General features: G+C 32.4%; 1 protein-coding gene across 1 annotated transcript; it reads right to left on the reverse strand.

The window, feature by feature from the left end:
- Positions 1 to 674: 674 nt before the first annotated feature.
- Positions 675 to 4,152, reverse strand: LOC109154459 (LOB domain-containing protein 4-like). The gene is made up of 2 exons (XM_019302239.1): positions 3,694 to 4,152; positions 675 to 1,163 (listed from the first exon to the last, which is right to left on the reverse strand). The coding sequence occupies exons 1-2, from the start codon at positions 3,874 to 3,876 to the stop codon at positions 843 to 845; spliced, it is 504 nt and encodes a 167-aa protein (XP_019157784.1). The 5' UTR covers positions 3,877 to 4,152; the 3' UTR covers positions 675 to 842.
- Between the last annotated feature and the right edge of the window lie 11,407 nt (positions 4,153 to 15,559).

The following is a 15,559-nucleotide window of genomic DNA, read 5'->3' on the forward strand; positions in this document are numbered from 1 at the left end:
GTTATTGAATGTGTTCCACTTTTAGTCCACCGTTAATATTTCTGTCAAGAGGCCGTATAATCAAAGCGTATTTTGGTCTTTTTATGTTTGTTTCTTCTCTTTTAATCCAGGCGCTTCGTCCTCCTCCTCCTCCTCCGATATTCGAAGATGGCTCTTCGAACAACGAGAATGGGAAGCCAAAGCTACATCGTTTCGTTCGTTCCAACATGCACTACTGGAAATTATGGAATTTCCGACCACCTGAAAGTGATCTTAAATCAAGTTGAAAGTAAAAAGTGGTCGGAAATAGCAATAAGAGTTTTTCCGGATACCCAAAGTGGTCGGAACAAGGCTTTCGACTTGATTTAAGATCACTTTCAGGTGGTCGGAAATTACATAATTTCCAGCAGTGATGGGCCGACGAAGTTTCTTAGGTTTTAGGTTTAATGTTATCATTTCTTTAGTCAAACATAGTCTTGGATGAGAAGAAATGTCAAAATACTCCTAGATTACACGGCCTCTTGATGGAAATACTAGCGGTGGGACTAAAAGTGAAACACAATCAATAATAGTGATTATAAAGTGGTAAAAAAAATTAAGGTAGACTAAAATTGAAAACGCCCCTATAAAAGTAGGACCAAAAATGGAATTCACTCGTATATAATATATATAGGAAAAATAAACCGTAGATATGATCTGCCTCAGGATTAGACTAAATCAGTCGCATCCCGCGAGATACGGATATCTTAGTAAAAAAAAAAAAAAAAGAAAAGAAGATAGTTGAGTATCTCCGTGCGTGCATACAATAAAGAAACCACACACAATAGCAAAAAATTAGTAAAGATTAGACATGCATGCATATATCACCAGAAGGAATCCCCAGCATTGCTTTGGTCCACCGCCATGTCGGTGCCGAAAGGGTCGGCGCCGCCGTGAGTAGTATGAGCGTGCCTGGACGACGACGGCGATGCATTTTCCGGCGAGTTGGAGGACGAGAAGGGCTGGCGCATCCTCATGTGCACCACCTCAGCTTGCGTAAAGGCCAGCTGTGTTTGGAGGACGTCAACCTGCTGCTGCAGAGACGATATAGCTCCGACACAACCGTAAACCGGATCCCTCATCCTGGCATTCGCCTCGTACACCATCGAACTCACGGCGTCGCCTCGCTGATGCTCAGGCAAATCCTACATTATTATATTATTAGCGCATGCATGCGACTCTGGCCATGTTTGGTAAATGGCTATTAGCTGATTTGGTTGATTAGAGAATATATGGTAAAAAGGTGTTTGGTAAATTAACTATTAGCTGATAGTTGTTTGGTATAATTTCTTTTCTCAACAAACTAATTAAAAAAATTACTTTGAGCAACTTTTTAAATTTTAGTATTTTGGAGTTACAAAAACTAATTAACTAAACACTTATATTGATTTTTTTAATAAGTCAAATAATTAATAGTAATCAAATTAGTCAAAATTGGCTGATAGGCTAACTATCTTACCAAATAGGGCCTCTATCTTTTACTCCGAGTAAGATAGATGTCTAGTTTTGATTGATTTACAAAAGGAGATGAAAAATAATTTTTATTCATTCATTTTTTTTAACACTCATAATTCTTTATGAGATACAGAGTAATATATATTCTTGTTGGGTGGAGACGGCCAAGTCTAACACTTGGTGGTGACTGAGGGCTGGATCCTAACAGTTTTACACTTTCTCAATTTTTTTAACCCAAAGAGTTAATGTCCCATCAGTGAAAAATACCATCACATTATATACTAGTTCGCATTTTTAATTTTCCTTAGTGTATATTAGCTTCGAGAAATGTTGTATCTTTGGGCCCCAAATCTTGAAAATGGTAAAATTTGTGGTGACGCCATGATTACACCAATTCAAACTTTGTTAACCACTAAAACAACAAAGTAGAAACCTGAACTTTACGAGGAACATGTCTCTTCCTAAGTGTGAACTCATCTTCCTAAAGCATGAAATTAAAAACAAATACATCATCTACATATTCACCTTACTTAGGTTTAAAAATCTTATAAAGCCTTAATTACAATGATCGATATTATTTAAGGTTGTAGAATTGGCAAAGGTCATATATATTTTTCATCGTTCTGCCGCCCAACAATGGAAATTAAATAAGTAAACAAAGAATACTGTTTTGTCACTTAGCTTTTTTAATCATATATCATAACATGTGTTTTCACTGATTCTAAAGAATTGAATGGACTAATACGACAATTAATTACTCATTTCATGACCATTAAAGTCATACATAAGTTCAAATGTTTCTATTTTTTTTTGAGCGACGAGGGAAATTCATTGTCAACCTCTCACTACCCAAGTGCACATGGTAAATTACACTTTAATTTGTAATTCTAATTGGTAAAGAAATATAATGAAATAAACCAATCTAAATTATTCAGCTGGCTCAAACCAATAAGACTAATAATAAGCTGATGTTGTTAGAGTCAAACTTGAAACTCAAAAAATAGAAAAATGACTAAAGTAGTAAAATATGAATATGTTACAAAACTGGTAGAAGTAGATAAGAAAAGACAAAATTTGTGTCTGCTAAGCCTTTCAAAGTGTCAAAATCACAGCCACCCCCCCCCCCCCCCCCCTTAAATTTAGGAAGAAGTTGGTTGTACATTAATATTATATTTAATTTAATAATTTTGTATATTTGTAAACATAATAATAAGTTTGAATTAATTTCACTTTTGGTCCCACGACTTTTGAGTTCGTATCACTTTTGGTGCACAACTTAAAATTTTTTCAATTTTGGTGCCTAACTTTGTTATTTTTATCAGTTTTGGTCCTTCTAGCCATTGACGGTAAAATATTTCCAGATTTTATATTTTAGGGCCAAAATCGTCATCCCATGGAAAGATCTTCAATATTTAAACAAAAGAAAAATCATATTAAGAGGAAAAGAAGAGTTTGTCAATGGTCGAAACTATAAATCCCATAGATCTGTCTGGTTTCTGCCTGTCTTCCCCATTATTCTCATCATTAAACACCTATAGATATGATTTTACAGTGATTTTGTTAGATATTGAAAATGTTTCCTAGGGATGACGATTTTACCCCTAACAATATAAAATCTAGCAACATTTCGCTGTCAATTTGGCCGAAAGGACCAAAACTGATAAAAATAACAAAGTTAGGCACCAAAATTAAAAAATTTTAAAGTTGTGCACCAAAAGTGATAGAACATCAAAAGTCGTGGGACCAAAAGTGAAATTAATTCTAATAAGTTTACCTCAAAAAGTAAAACCCTAATTTTATTAGAGAAAAAAGAAAAGAAAATAAAAATATATGTAGTTTACTTTTTTCTTTACATGAATAGAATAGAATATGTTGGGGTGAAATTAAAAATGAAATAAAAAAGTAAAAGTATATATATATATTGCTCTTTTTTTTTTTTTTTTACGCCACTTATGGTGTACACACCGTAAATCTCACCAAAAAGATCAATAAGTCACTTCTACTGAAAGTTGAAGTTGTAAATTGTAATTTGTGATTACTAAATTAGCTGTTTAACGAACTTGATTAGGGTTATCCTAATGGCCTATTGTACATGGGACCAGTCAAACAGCAGCATTTAAGGATAGTGCAGTGTATAGTACGTGAGATAGCTTGGTGGATATTTGGTCTGATCTATCTATATATATCATAGGAGACAGAGACAGTAAAAAGCTAGGTTACCTGTAGCAGCTTGTTGACATTGCTAGCTCCGAAGACCTTATGCACACTGGCAAACTTGTGAGGCTCATCGGCCGGGAAATAGGGAGCAAAAACACAGTCTTTGGCGCACCTCCTCCGAAGCAGCTTGCATGCCGCACATGGAGAAGCCGCTGCGCCACCTGCTTTTCTCCAGCTTTCTTTCATGTTGTCTTTATCAATATATATGCAGCAACTATACAATAATATTAATAATGCCCTGTCTAGGCTGTCTTTCTGCTCATGTCTTCATCTATAACTACCTTAAAAGCTTTATATATATACACACTAGCTAACTGTCAAAAGTGCAGCAGCAGAGCAGAAGGGTGTCTTTAGTTTGATTAACTGAATTCAAGTGTGGGACGACTATAATATTATATTATTAAGCACAGAATGATTATACGGGAAGTGTAAAGTGAAGAGGATCGGAAACACTCAAACAAGCAGGCTTGAAGGGAGTGATGAAGCAGATGGGGGCTAGGAGGATGTTATATACGAAAAAGTAGTTGCGGGACAACCAACCAAGATAATCAGATGACTAGGTTGACTTGGTAATCACAAAGTTATATAAATTAAATTTATAGTGAGAGTAACTTATTAATTTTTTTTTTTTTTTTTTTTGGTTTAATGTTTGAGTCACTCAGTTATTTATAACTTAGATTGGTTTACTTTATTATGATTATTTAGCGATTAAAATTATAAGTGTAAATTTATTTAATACACACTTTCAGATAGATGGTAGTCACTAGTTTTCTCGTAATTACAAAGCAGATGCGGCCGGAAAATCATCGGTAGGACCTGCAGAAGAATGAGTTTTTTAGATATTTGTTGCGGCCGGACTGCACGGGAAATCTTTGGACCCCGTACCCACCCCCCAATACTTTGTAATATTTTCAACTTTTGTCAATATTTAATTATGATAAAACATTACGACGTGGCCTGGTATAATGTATAATTTTATTATGTTAAAAAAAATCTATAGTTTTACGTCATTTAATTTTGTAGTGATATTGTAAAATTTTAAGAATTCTTTTACTGTTGATATTATGTGTACATGACGTATACCCTGCGTCATATGGACCCATATATAGTTATCTTCCTGTTGCAACATTTTAGGGTTTTCCATGAAAGTTATGAAACCCTGTGTGGGCATGCAGGTGAACCAAAACACCACTTCAGGGTCAAGGCTACTTACGTTTGTTTTTTTTTTTTTTTTTTTTTTTTTTTGTGGTTTAGAATACTTTATTAGAATTTTTTTTTTTTTTTTGTCCAGTTTGGTAAAATAGTTAGCCTATCAGTTAATTTTAGTTTATTTGACCACTATCAGTTGTTCGACTTGGTTAAACAATCAATAGGAATGTTTGATTAATTAGTTTTTTGTAAAATCTTATTGCTCCTGTTAGGAACATATGTATTAAGATTTTGATGATACCAATGTAACTTAGATTGTAGACCCCTAATTTTTTGTCAATTCTTTTGCTACCTTCGTTCTAGACGAAAGGTGCCATAACTCACCATGTAATTCGTGTTAAGATAGTCAAACACACGAAACCGAGTTATGATCTTTTAGTTAGGACTTCTAGAACGAAAGAAGATCGAATGATTGAAGCAGAAGCTACATCAGCAAGAGAATCCACCTCTTGGATTTTCAACAAATAGAGAGATGCTACTTTACAGAACGAAAGCAATCTTTCGTGAAGAGACGTTAAGTCTATGATCAGACTGCCAAGACAATCCATATTCTCATATTTCAAGGAGAATGTTGTCTACGACTCAGCTGATGAATCATCCTAGGAACAAGTTCTCCTAAGGACAGGGAGCACACTAATCAAGATGCATTAAATGTCATTGTACATCTTTTCAGAAGCTAGAAGACAAAACTTGCAGAAGTTCTTGCTTCCAACGACTACATGGTACAACCGCATTTAATGGAGCATTAAATGCAGCAAGCTCCCCGAACATTACCCACTGGTCCATAGGTTTGAAATATCATCTCCCTCCAACGGATGGATATTTCCTCTCCTATAAATACCCTTCTTCTCTGATCCATTGAAGAAGGTGCTGGTTTTTTCACTCAATTGATTATATTCATACAAAAGCTCCTTATACAAGTTCATTCCAAGCTTTTGAAAACTAGTGGTTCAAGTTGTGAAGTTTCAAAGATAGCCATCTAATTACACCTTCACAACCTTGAAGAAGTCTTGCAATTTATACAAGTTGATCATTCATCATTCAACCAGTCAGCCAAGACTTCAACCTGTTGGAGAAACACGCAAATCCTTTCTACCAACCCTCAACTCTGAAGAAGACGTTGATAGAGGCGGAGTAAACTCTAGGAGTTGAAAAACCTTCAAGTAGCTGTCCAGCTTAGTGATCAAGGAAGCTAGCTTGATTTTGTTTGTACTAGGAGTGATAGTGCAAACCTTTCACGAGTTGTGAAAGAAGAGTGGAGTAGACACAGTTGGCCGAACCACTATAAAAATCTCTCCTCTCTCTTTATCTACTTACTGCTTTACTTTTGTGCATTGCATATCATAGCCCCTCAAACCGGAAGTTCTTATAAGCAACAAACAGTGCAAATCAATCTTAAAACTAGTTCAACTAATTTGTTGCGTAATAACCCCGAAAGGAGTTATTTCTGTTAAAAATCGAATTGAGTCTATTCACCCCCCCCCCCCCCTCCTCCCTTCTAGACTCTCCTTTCGACCCTTCCGGGACCAACAACTCCAAAATACTAAAATTCAAAAAACTACTCAAAGTAGCTAGCTTTTTCTATCAACTTTTTGAAAAAATCATTTTGTATATAATCAACTAACAACTAACAGCTAATTTACCAAACACTTTTCTACAATTAACTAATGCTATCAACTAGTCAAACCCACCAACTCAATCAACTTACAGTCATTTACCATACACCCCATTTGTTAGGAGGTCAATTACACTATTTTACTTAGGTTTTTTTTTTTTTTTTTTAATTTATAGTAATGTACATAAAAGTACAAAGTATCAAATACAATTTTATTAAGATGGGTGTATTTGATAATAAAGACTTGTATAAACTTTTAAATAATTATACAAACTTTAAAAGTTTAAAGGTAGTCGATTCAAAATTTTAAAGAGTGTTTAAAAGTTGAGTGGTATTTGAAAACTTTCAAAGTTTTATTACTCCGTATTATTTTTTAAAAAGTTGGATGGTATGTATTTAATTCATTCTTTTAAACAGATTTAAACTCTTTTACTAGATGCATGCCAACTTCATTTTCAAACTCGTGACTTACTTTGATACTAATTTTGAAATCAATGTTTATCGCTACACGAAAAGTTATAACTAATAGTGAATACACAACCTAATTTATTTCTTTATACTTAGATAGCAGTCAGCACCACGTTTCAGGATGCTAGACTCACTCCTACAAGCGACTACCCAACAAATTAAAATTCTCTAAATTTATAATACATCATTTTTGTGGTAGCCAAATTTTATTTTATTTTTTAAATTGCAACACATAAATTTAAGGTATATAAAAAAATTGATATATGATAAATTTATTGAAAGAAAATTATAATATAAATAATAAAAATTAATAGGAGTAATGAAAGTTTGTAAGGTGTAATTAATTTTGACTTTTAATGAATTTTATAAACTTTTTAAAATAAAATAGTCTTTAAAATTGGGTTTGTAATGATTGGTAATATAAAACTTTTATAAGTACTTACAAAATCTACAAAAATTTAAAAAGATTTTATAAAAGTCATTTAAAATGGATAAGAGTCTATCATTCTACAAATTTATAAAATCCTTATTGAATACTCCCATAAGATCAATACATACAAATTAAAATACAATATATTCACATCACCATATAATTTTATCTCTATAAATTGGACTAACCATCGTCAATTCTCCAAAAGTCAAAATCTGCAACTCATAAATCTAGTTCAAGTTCAAGCCTCAATTTAGAGGTTCATGCATCTAGTAATTAATTTAAACTATAATAATAATAAAACTACTATTTATCCAAAGAAAATTTTAGATGATCATTTTGAAAAGCAAGCTTTTTCTTTATTTAATTAAGGAATAAGGGTCGAATAGACCATTCAACTGCACACCAAACTGTAATTAGACCATAGAACTTAAAAAAATACAATTGGGTCCTTGAACAACACAAACTCATGCAATTCAACTCAAAATGATCTGTTTACCTAGAAATATGCTAACATGGCGATTACCCCTTTTAAAATAATTTTTTAAATAATTAATTAAAATTAGAAAAAATAAAAAAATAAGAACGGTCATCGTCTCCATGGCCGGAGACGAAGGTCTCTTCGTCTCCTTGGCAATGGAAACCAAGGGGACCTTCATTCCTTCGTCTCCATGGCCAAAGACGAATTTGTGGCATGTGGTTTGTGTTATTAAGGTGTTTTGTTTGTGTGTTTAAGGTGCATACGTGGTTTGTGTACTTAAGGTGCGTCATTTTAAAACTTTAGGTGCGTGCAGTGGTTTGTATTCTTAAGGTGCTTTGTTTGTGTGCTTAAGATGCGCTATTTTAAAACTTTAGGTGCGTTGTTTGTATACTTAAGGTGCACCATTTTAATGCTTAAGGTGCATCTTTTTGTGTTAACTGCATGGGAAGCAATATCCGCACCATACATACATGTATGCATTACATACATACATACATACATACATACATACATACATACATACATACATATATATATATAAAGGATCAGGTGCGGTAATAGGTTGTAGGTGAAAGATTAAAAAATTGAAAGATGGGGCTTAATCTCAACATTTGATCTAGCCAAAATCAACAGTCCAGATTGAAGAAAACTTTAAAAAAAAAAAAAACGCGGTGAAATTATGATAATTTTGCATTATTTCAAAAGTTAAGGTGTGTATGTTTAAGAGAAAATTTCAATTTTGGTCCACTAACTATTGGAGTTATGTTAATTGCAGCACATGACTTTCAAAAATGATAATTTAGTACCTTGACTATGCAATTTCTATCAATTTTGGTCACGCCGGCCAAATCTCACCGAAAAAATTTTAATGGTCAAATTATGAGGGTAATTTAGTCATTTTATTCCTCTTTTCTTTCTTCTCCAATCTTCTCTCCATCTCCGGCGACAATTTATTTTCCGATGAGCTTCCGCAGGCAGACCGGTCGAACACCAGCAATTCTCTCCATCGAAATCCGAATCGAAGACATTTTCTAGACAAATTAAAGTGATTCTGGAAGCTATATATACCGGATCTCATCTTTCTTGCATTTGAAAAGTAACCAAATCGGAGAGATACCTAACAGCGCAGCTGCAACCATCACCGGAGAGATTGAAAGATAAATCAGAATGAGCAAAATGTCAGTGCAAGCGTACGTGGACGATCAATTGATGGCCGACATTGAGGGAAACCACCTCACCGCCGCCGCAATTATCGGCCATGACGGCACCGTTTGGGCTCAGAGCCCTACCTTTCCCACTGTTTGTTCTCTCTCCACCATTTCCAATCTCATCGATCTCTTCAATTCCTTTCTCCTTCCATTATAACAGATCATTTTATGGATCGGATCGGATATTCAATTCATCTCTAATTTGTTACGTTGCAAAATATAACAAATCATACACCCTGGCTTTCTGGATTCTTGTCCTCCCTAGAGTGGTGCACTGCGCTTGAATTCGAGTCATGTAATCGCCATCGCACAGCTGTTTCTGCCTGCGATTTAAGTCATCGGAAAATAAATTGTCGCCGGAGATGGAGAGAAGATTGGAGAAGAAAGAAAAGAGGAATAAAATGACTAAATTACCCTCATAATTTGACCATTAAAATTTTTCCGGTGAGATTTGGCCAGCGTGACCAAAATTGATAGAAATTGCATAATCAAGGTACTAAATTATCATTTTTGAAAGTTAAGTGCTGCAATTAACATAACTCCAATAGTCAGTGGACCAAAATTGAAAATTTTCTCGTATGTTTAAAGTTTAAGGTGCATCACTTTATAGTTTAAGATGCATAAGGTTACTTAAGGTGCGTAAATTTTAAGGTTTAGGTGCGTATTTTTATAGCTTAAGGTGCGCAGTTTTATAGCTTAAGGTGCATTACTTTCAAGTTTAATGTGCATCAGTTTAAAACTTAAAGTGCTCAAGTTTTATGGCTAAGGTGCATAGTTTTATAGTTTAAGATGTGTATGTTTAAAGCTTAAGGTGCGTTACTTTTCTAGTTTACGGTACAACAGTTTACAACTTAAGGTGCGTAGTTTTATAGCTTAAGGTGCTTCGTTTTATAACTTAATGTACGTAGTTTTATATCTTAAGGTGCAACAGTTTGAGATAGCTGATCATTTGCATGCATGTTGGCAGGAAACACGTTTTTTTTCTTTAAATTTTCATGGATTTGAGTCGTTGATCTAAGTTTTTATCAATGGCTGATATCTCATCCCATCTTTCTCCCCGCACGTGAACTAATCTCTACACACACACAGATACAATGGCGGAACCATAGTGGGGGCATGCAGTGGGGCCAACTGCTCCCACTCACCCACCCCATATATATATATATATATATATATATATATTAAATATACCAAAACTTAATGGTAAACTCACTACTTCCCTATAATATGTAATGGTCCACAGTTTGAACCCTATAGCATTTGATTTGGTTTTTGTATTTTTAAATATCAATAGTGAGAATTCTAATTGGATTTTTTATTTGTGACATTGTGGCTTCTTTTTTTTTTTTGTTTTTGTTTTTGTTTTTGTTTTTTTGTTTTTTTTTTTTTCATTTTTATAATATTAATAGTGAGATGAGTGATCTTTTGTTTTTGGCACTTTTTAATATTAATAGTGAGAATTCTAATTGGATTTTTTATTTGTAACATTGTGACTTCTTCTTCTTCTTCTCTCTCTCTCTCTCTCTCTCTCTCTCTCTCTCTCTCTCTCTCTCTCTCTCTCTCTCTCTTTAAACATTAATAGTTAGATGAGTGATTTATAATGTGTTTTCCATTCAAACTATTTTATCTAATTAATTATGTTTTATATTTTGTTTTAAATATTTTGTTATCTTAATGTATTTTGATTTTTCATCTCTAGTCAACAATATTTATGGCTCAGTCTCTAAGAGTTTCATTTTTTTTTTTTAAATGTCTGTTAATATTAAATTTTTTTTGCCTCCACTGGAGAAGATTTCTGGATCCACACACACATATTCCATATTTAAGGCAAAGACAATGACCTTTTTATTTTTTATTTTTTATTTTTTAACATGTTTTGTAATTATTAAAAGATTTGAATTCAATAGTAGAATAATAAAAATGATAATAAGTGTCAAAATCTATAAAAATCCCCAATCAAATGCCACCTTATTTCATTTTATGGTAGTGGAAAAAGTCGGCGAAACATATAATAATGTTTGGTTAATAATCTCTTTCTTGCACGGGATGGGTGGGTTTAACTTTTAAGCAACCAATAAATAAAATAGACAGCACGCTTCCATGTTAGATTATATGATGGAATGGTCGATATGGAGACAGGTAACCAACAGGCAAGTAACATCATTAAGCATTAGGATTAACTAATATAATGCTCTGATCTCATGCTTAATTTTCATGCATGTTGCACCACGTATTAATTAAAGAAGCCTTAATAAACATATATTATCGTCCAAGTCAAAATCTCATTAATTAGTAGCTTAATTAACAACGCTCATATGCTAATTAAAGATCCTAATCTTAGATTTGACTTTTGTCTCTTTAATTTCATTTATACATACACATATATTCAAATGCAAATAAAAGTTTAGGTAGGCGTCGCTAATAAGAATAATAATTCTCCACTAAGACTCAAACCCACAATCTCTCATATGGAAAAGCAATTTGGTGTCACTAGACCACAAGATCGATAATTTTGTCTCCACTTAGTTCCTCAATATATTGTAACTGTTACAATTAAGGGTGTATTTGGTTCGCACATTGGAATCGAAATCGGAATGAGAATCAAATGCTTGGTAATGGTAATGAGTTTTGGTGAAAGTATTTTGCATGTTTGGTAGTAGGGTGGAATTGAAATGACTACCAATATTAGTGTTTGGTTGTGTACTGTATGACCTTATAATGGGAATAAATATTTTTAAAATACAAAACAAAAAATAAAGGCAATTAATCATAAGATAATGACATCCAAAGCATCAATGTAAACCCAAAAAAAAAAAAAAAAAAAAAAAAAAAAAATCAAAACAAAAATCTAAAAGTACTAATCTAAACTTAAAAATTAGATTACCAATAAGATGGGATGATACTCATTTTTAATACCATAGTTGTATTTTAAAAAGTTGTCAACCAAACATTGACTATAATTTTGATTCACATTCCTAATGTGTAAACTCATGAACCAAAAACGCCCTATTTATTTGTGTCATTGAAATACTCTTATTTTTTAAAAGTGAATTCTACTGACATATCATTAAATGTATAATTCGTTTACTTTTTTCTATGTATTCTTGCAATTTCAACTCATTCACAAAAATATAAAATAATAAAATTATAATAAAAATAACATTTAACTTTTAAAAATTAATTTTATCAATGAAAAAAAATACACTATAACAAAAATTAAATTTACCAATGAAAAAATTCATAGGTAAATTACTGAAATCTATAGGTATTTAATCATCGGTCAAGAGTGATTAATATCTTGAAAATCAAATATAAGACTTTTGAAAAAAAAAAAAAAAACTAAATATTCTTTAAGAACAAATTAAAGTAAGAAAAAGAAACTAACGTGCATGTAAACGTTTAAATATGTGACTCAATGTCGCACATATTTAATTGTTCGTAGACAATAACAACTTTAAACATGTTTTATTATTAATTAATCCAATAGAAAAAGCTAGCGTAGAATTGACTGGATGCTTTGTATCAATTCGAATCCAATTCCTAAAGGACCATCAAGATTATGTTTTAATGAAATAAATAAATTTCGTTTTCCTTAATTTCTACTTCTCACAAAAGGTTAAATCATCAACTCTGGACCCACAAAACATTTGAAAAAAAATATAAATCACGATAACTCAATCACTTAGCAGATATAGTCAAATGTGTACAAGGAATTTATTCACTTTGAAGATAATTTTCACACTGTCGTTGTCAATGTTCGAGCCTTGATCTCTTTTCTCAAATACTATGTACTGAACCTTGTTCATTTTCCTTAATTTCTTTTTTTCTCTGTTTGGGTGGGAATCATTAAATTACCCAGGCCAACCATCATTAAAAATTCAAATAATTTGTTAATTTAATCCAAAGATAGTCAAAAATAATAATAATTTCTTACAACATATCCTGTAGTCCGGCCAGATAAAGTTTTTCTTGCCTGGTAGTTGAAACGTAACAGTTGACATTTGAAAACTTAATGGTGGTACTAATTAATAATTATATACAGTGTCAGTCAAATTATTGTTGGATAGCGGGTCGGAGAGTCAAGTTTAACGTTTGATCTACTATTAAAATGTGACGTTGATTATTATACAAATATAAAAAAAATAAAGATATATCATTGTTACTATCTATAACTTTTCGTCTTGTGGTAATTAAGTGTTTGATCTAATAATTAGTATTAAACCATGTTACAAAGTTAAGCATTCTAATATCAAAACGTGATGCTTGTTATTATGTAAATATAAAAAAATAACATGGATATTAATTGAGTCAGCTCACTCAGTTTCGGGATAACCCTATTAGGTTGACGAAATTATTGGTTTCAAGCTTGTCAATTTTATTTTTTTATCGGCTAATCTTTAACCCTGAAATCTCAAACCATCAACCTTAATTATCAAGTGGGCTCAACTCAAATTTTTTATATTTTAAAATTATCACTCTAAACTTTCAATTTTGACAAATTAACACATTTACATTATAAATTTAAAACCAGGACTATGTGGTCCAATGGTATCCGGGTTGGACTTCCATTTGGAAGATTATAAGTTTGAGCCTCAGTGAAGGCGTTATTGGTTCTTTGTGTTTCAGTAGGTTGAGAAAGTATATGAACAGATACTACAATGTAATAGAACCAGTAACTTTAAAAAAAATATATATATATATATATATATAAATTTAAAAGATCATTTAATCAATATAAATCTCCAGTTTCAAATAGTTAAAAACATAATATAACAATTATAGAACAATTAGAGACATTTGTATAAAATATATAAATAAATTTTTATTTTTTAAAATTTTAACAAATAAAAAAATTTATTTATTCACACTTATAATGATCATAATAATTTTTTAGTTTCATTATTTATTTTCATAAAAATGATTTATTTTGTAATAAATTAACTCTTTGTTATAAGGCAATGACTTTAAAAATTTTAATTGAAAATTAAAGAATAAAAAAATAATATAATACTACATAGGAGCTTACATACAATCTCTATTAAAAATTATTGTATTTAAATTTTGTTGAGTGAAAGTATATTTTATTTTGAATTATTAGAAATTCAAAAATTTTGTTGTATAAATGTATTAGTGTATCCGAGGAAAGTTTTTTGATGAAGCAGTGTTGATCCAAACATTTAATCAGGAGGGAAGATGAAATTTATTTTAAGAAGTAGCAATGGATAAAATTTACTCAAGTAGCTAAGTTGGTAGAAGACTTGATAGCAAAGTTTGAAGTAGGACTAAGGTTTGAATCTCAACTACAACCAAATTAAAGTAGAAGACTTGATAGCAAATGTTGTAGAAGTTGACGTACAAGAGACGAGGGGAACGATTAAGGAAAATAGCTTAATCACAGAGCAAAGGAGCATGGGTCGAATCCAAGCAAGGGGAAAAGGTTGAATCTCCAACAACAAGGGCTCCCCACGTCCTGGTAGCACATACTTCCTTCTCCTCAAAAGGAATCCCCTACCCCAAGGGCTCCCCACATCCCGAAAATGTTGAATCCGCCCTGCCCGAAAGAGCATTCCCCAACCCCTAGGGCCCCCATGCCCCGGCCTGCCCGACAAAACATTTGGGAGGAGGTAAATCATGGTGACTCAATGGCTCAGCAGACATAGTGACTCAATGGCTCAGCAGACATAATATATAATAATAGCACATAAGGAGAAAATAAGGTACACAGTTCGAAATAATAGCACATACTGGAAGTACAAGTAACGTAAGAAAAATTCACAATTCGAAAAAATAGCATATACCGAAAAGTACAAGTAACGTAAGAAAAAGCCTTAAAGATTAGAAATTACTAAAGTACAAGTAACATAAGAAAAAGTATGAAGATTAGAAATTACAGAAGAAGTTTTTTACTATACACCAACCAGATTACAACTTACACTGAAAGATTATGCAAGTTCCAGGTTAGCATGCTATAACTCTCAAGATTTCAAAAATCGAATTATCCCGCTCCAACAGATATATTTGATTATCTATTTTAGAGGTATTTGACAGCTTATGGACGACTGTCGAATGGACGGATTTGCAACAGGAAGAATTTGAGGAAGTCTTCTCAAACGCTTAGAAAAAAAATAGGTGGAGCCAAAACATGAAATACAACAAGAGAAGAAAGAGAGGCGAATGCACAACAAGATAAAATAGAGTATAATATCCATTGTGCATGTTTTAATCTCAAAAGAAAAAGAATCACATTGATTCTTTTAATACAACAACACCATCTTCCAAGGAAGTTGGTAGCAGTTTGCAAGGTGACTAGGTGATAGATCCTTGGCAAGCTCCGATCAGGCAGTGAAGGATATGAAGACGGTGCAGATGTTTTCTATCTCAAGGATTGTCAGGCAGTGAAAGATAGGAAGACAGTGCGACTATTTTCTATCTCAAAGATTGTAAGGCAGTGAAAGATA

Source organism: Ipomoea nil, unplaced genomic scaffold (assembly GCF_001879475.1).
Source record: "Ipomoea nil cultivar Tokyo-kokei standard unplaced genomic scaffold, Asagao_1.1 scaffold2647, whole genome shotgun sequence".
Classification (NCBI taxonomy): domain Eukaryota; kingdom Viridiplantae; phylum Streptophyta; class Magnoliopsida; order Solanales; family Convolvulaceae; genus Ipomoea; species Ipomoea nil.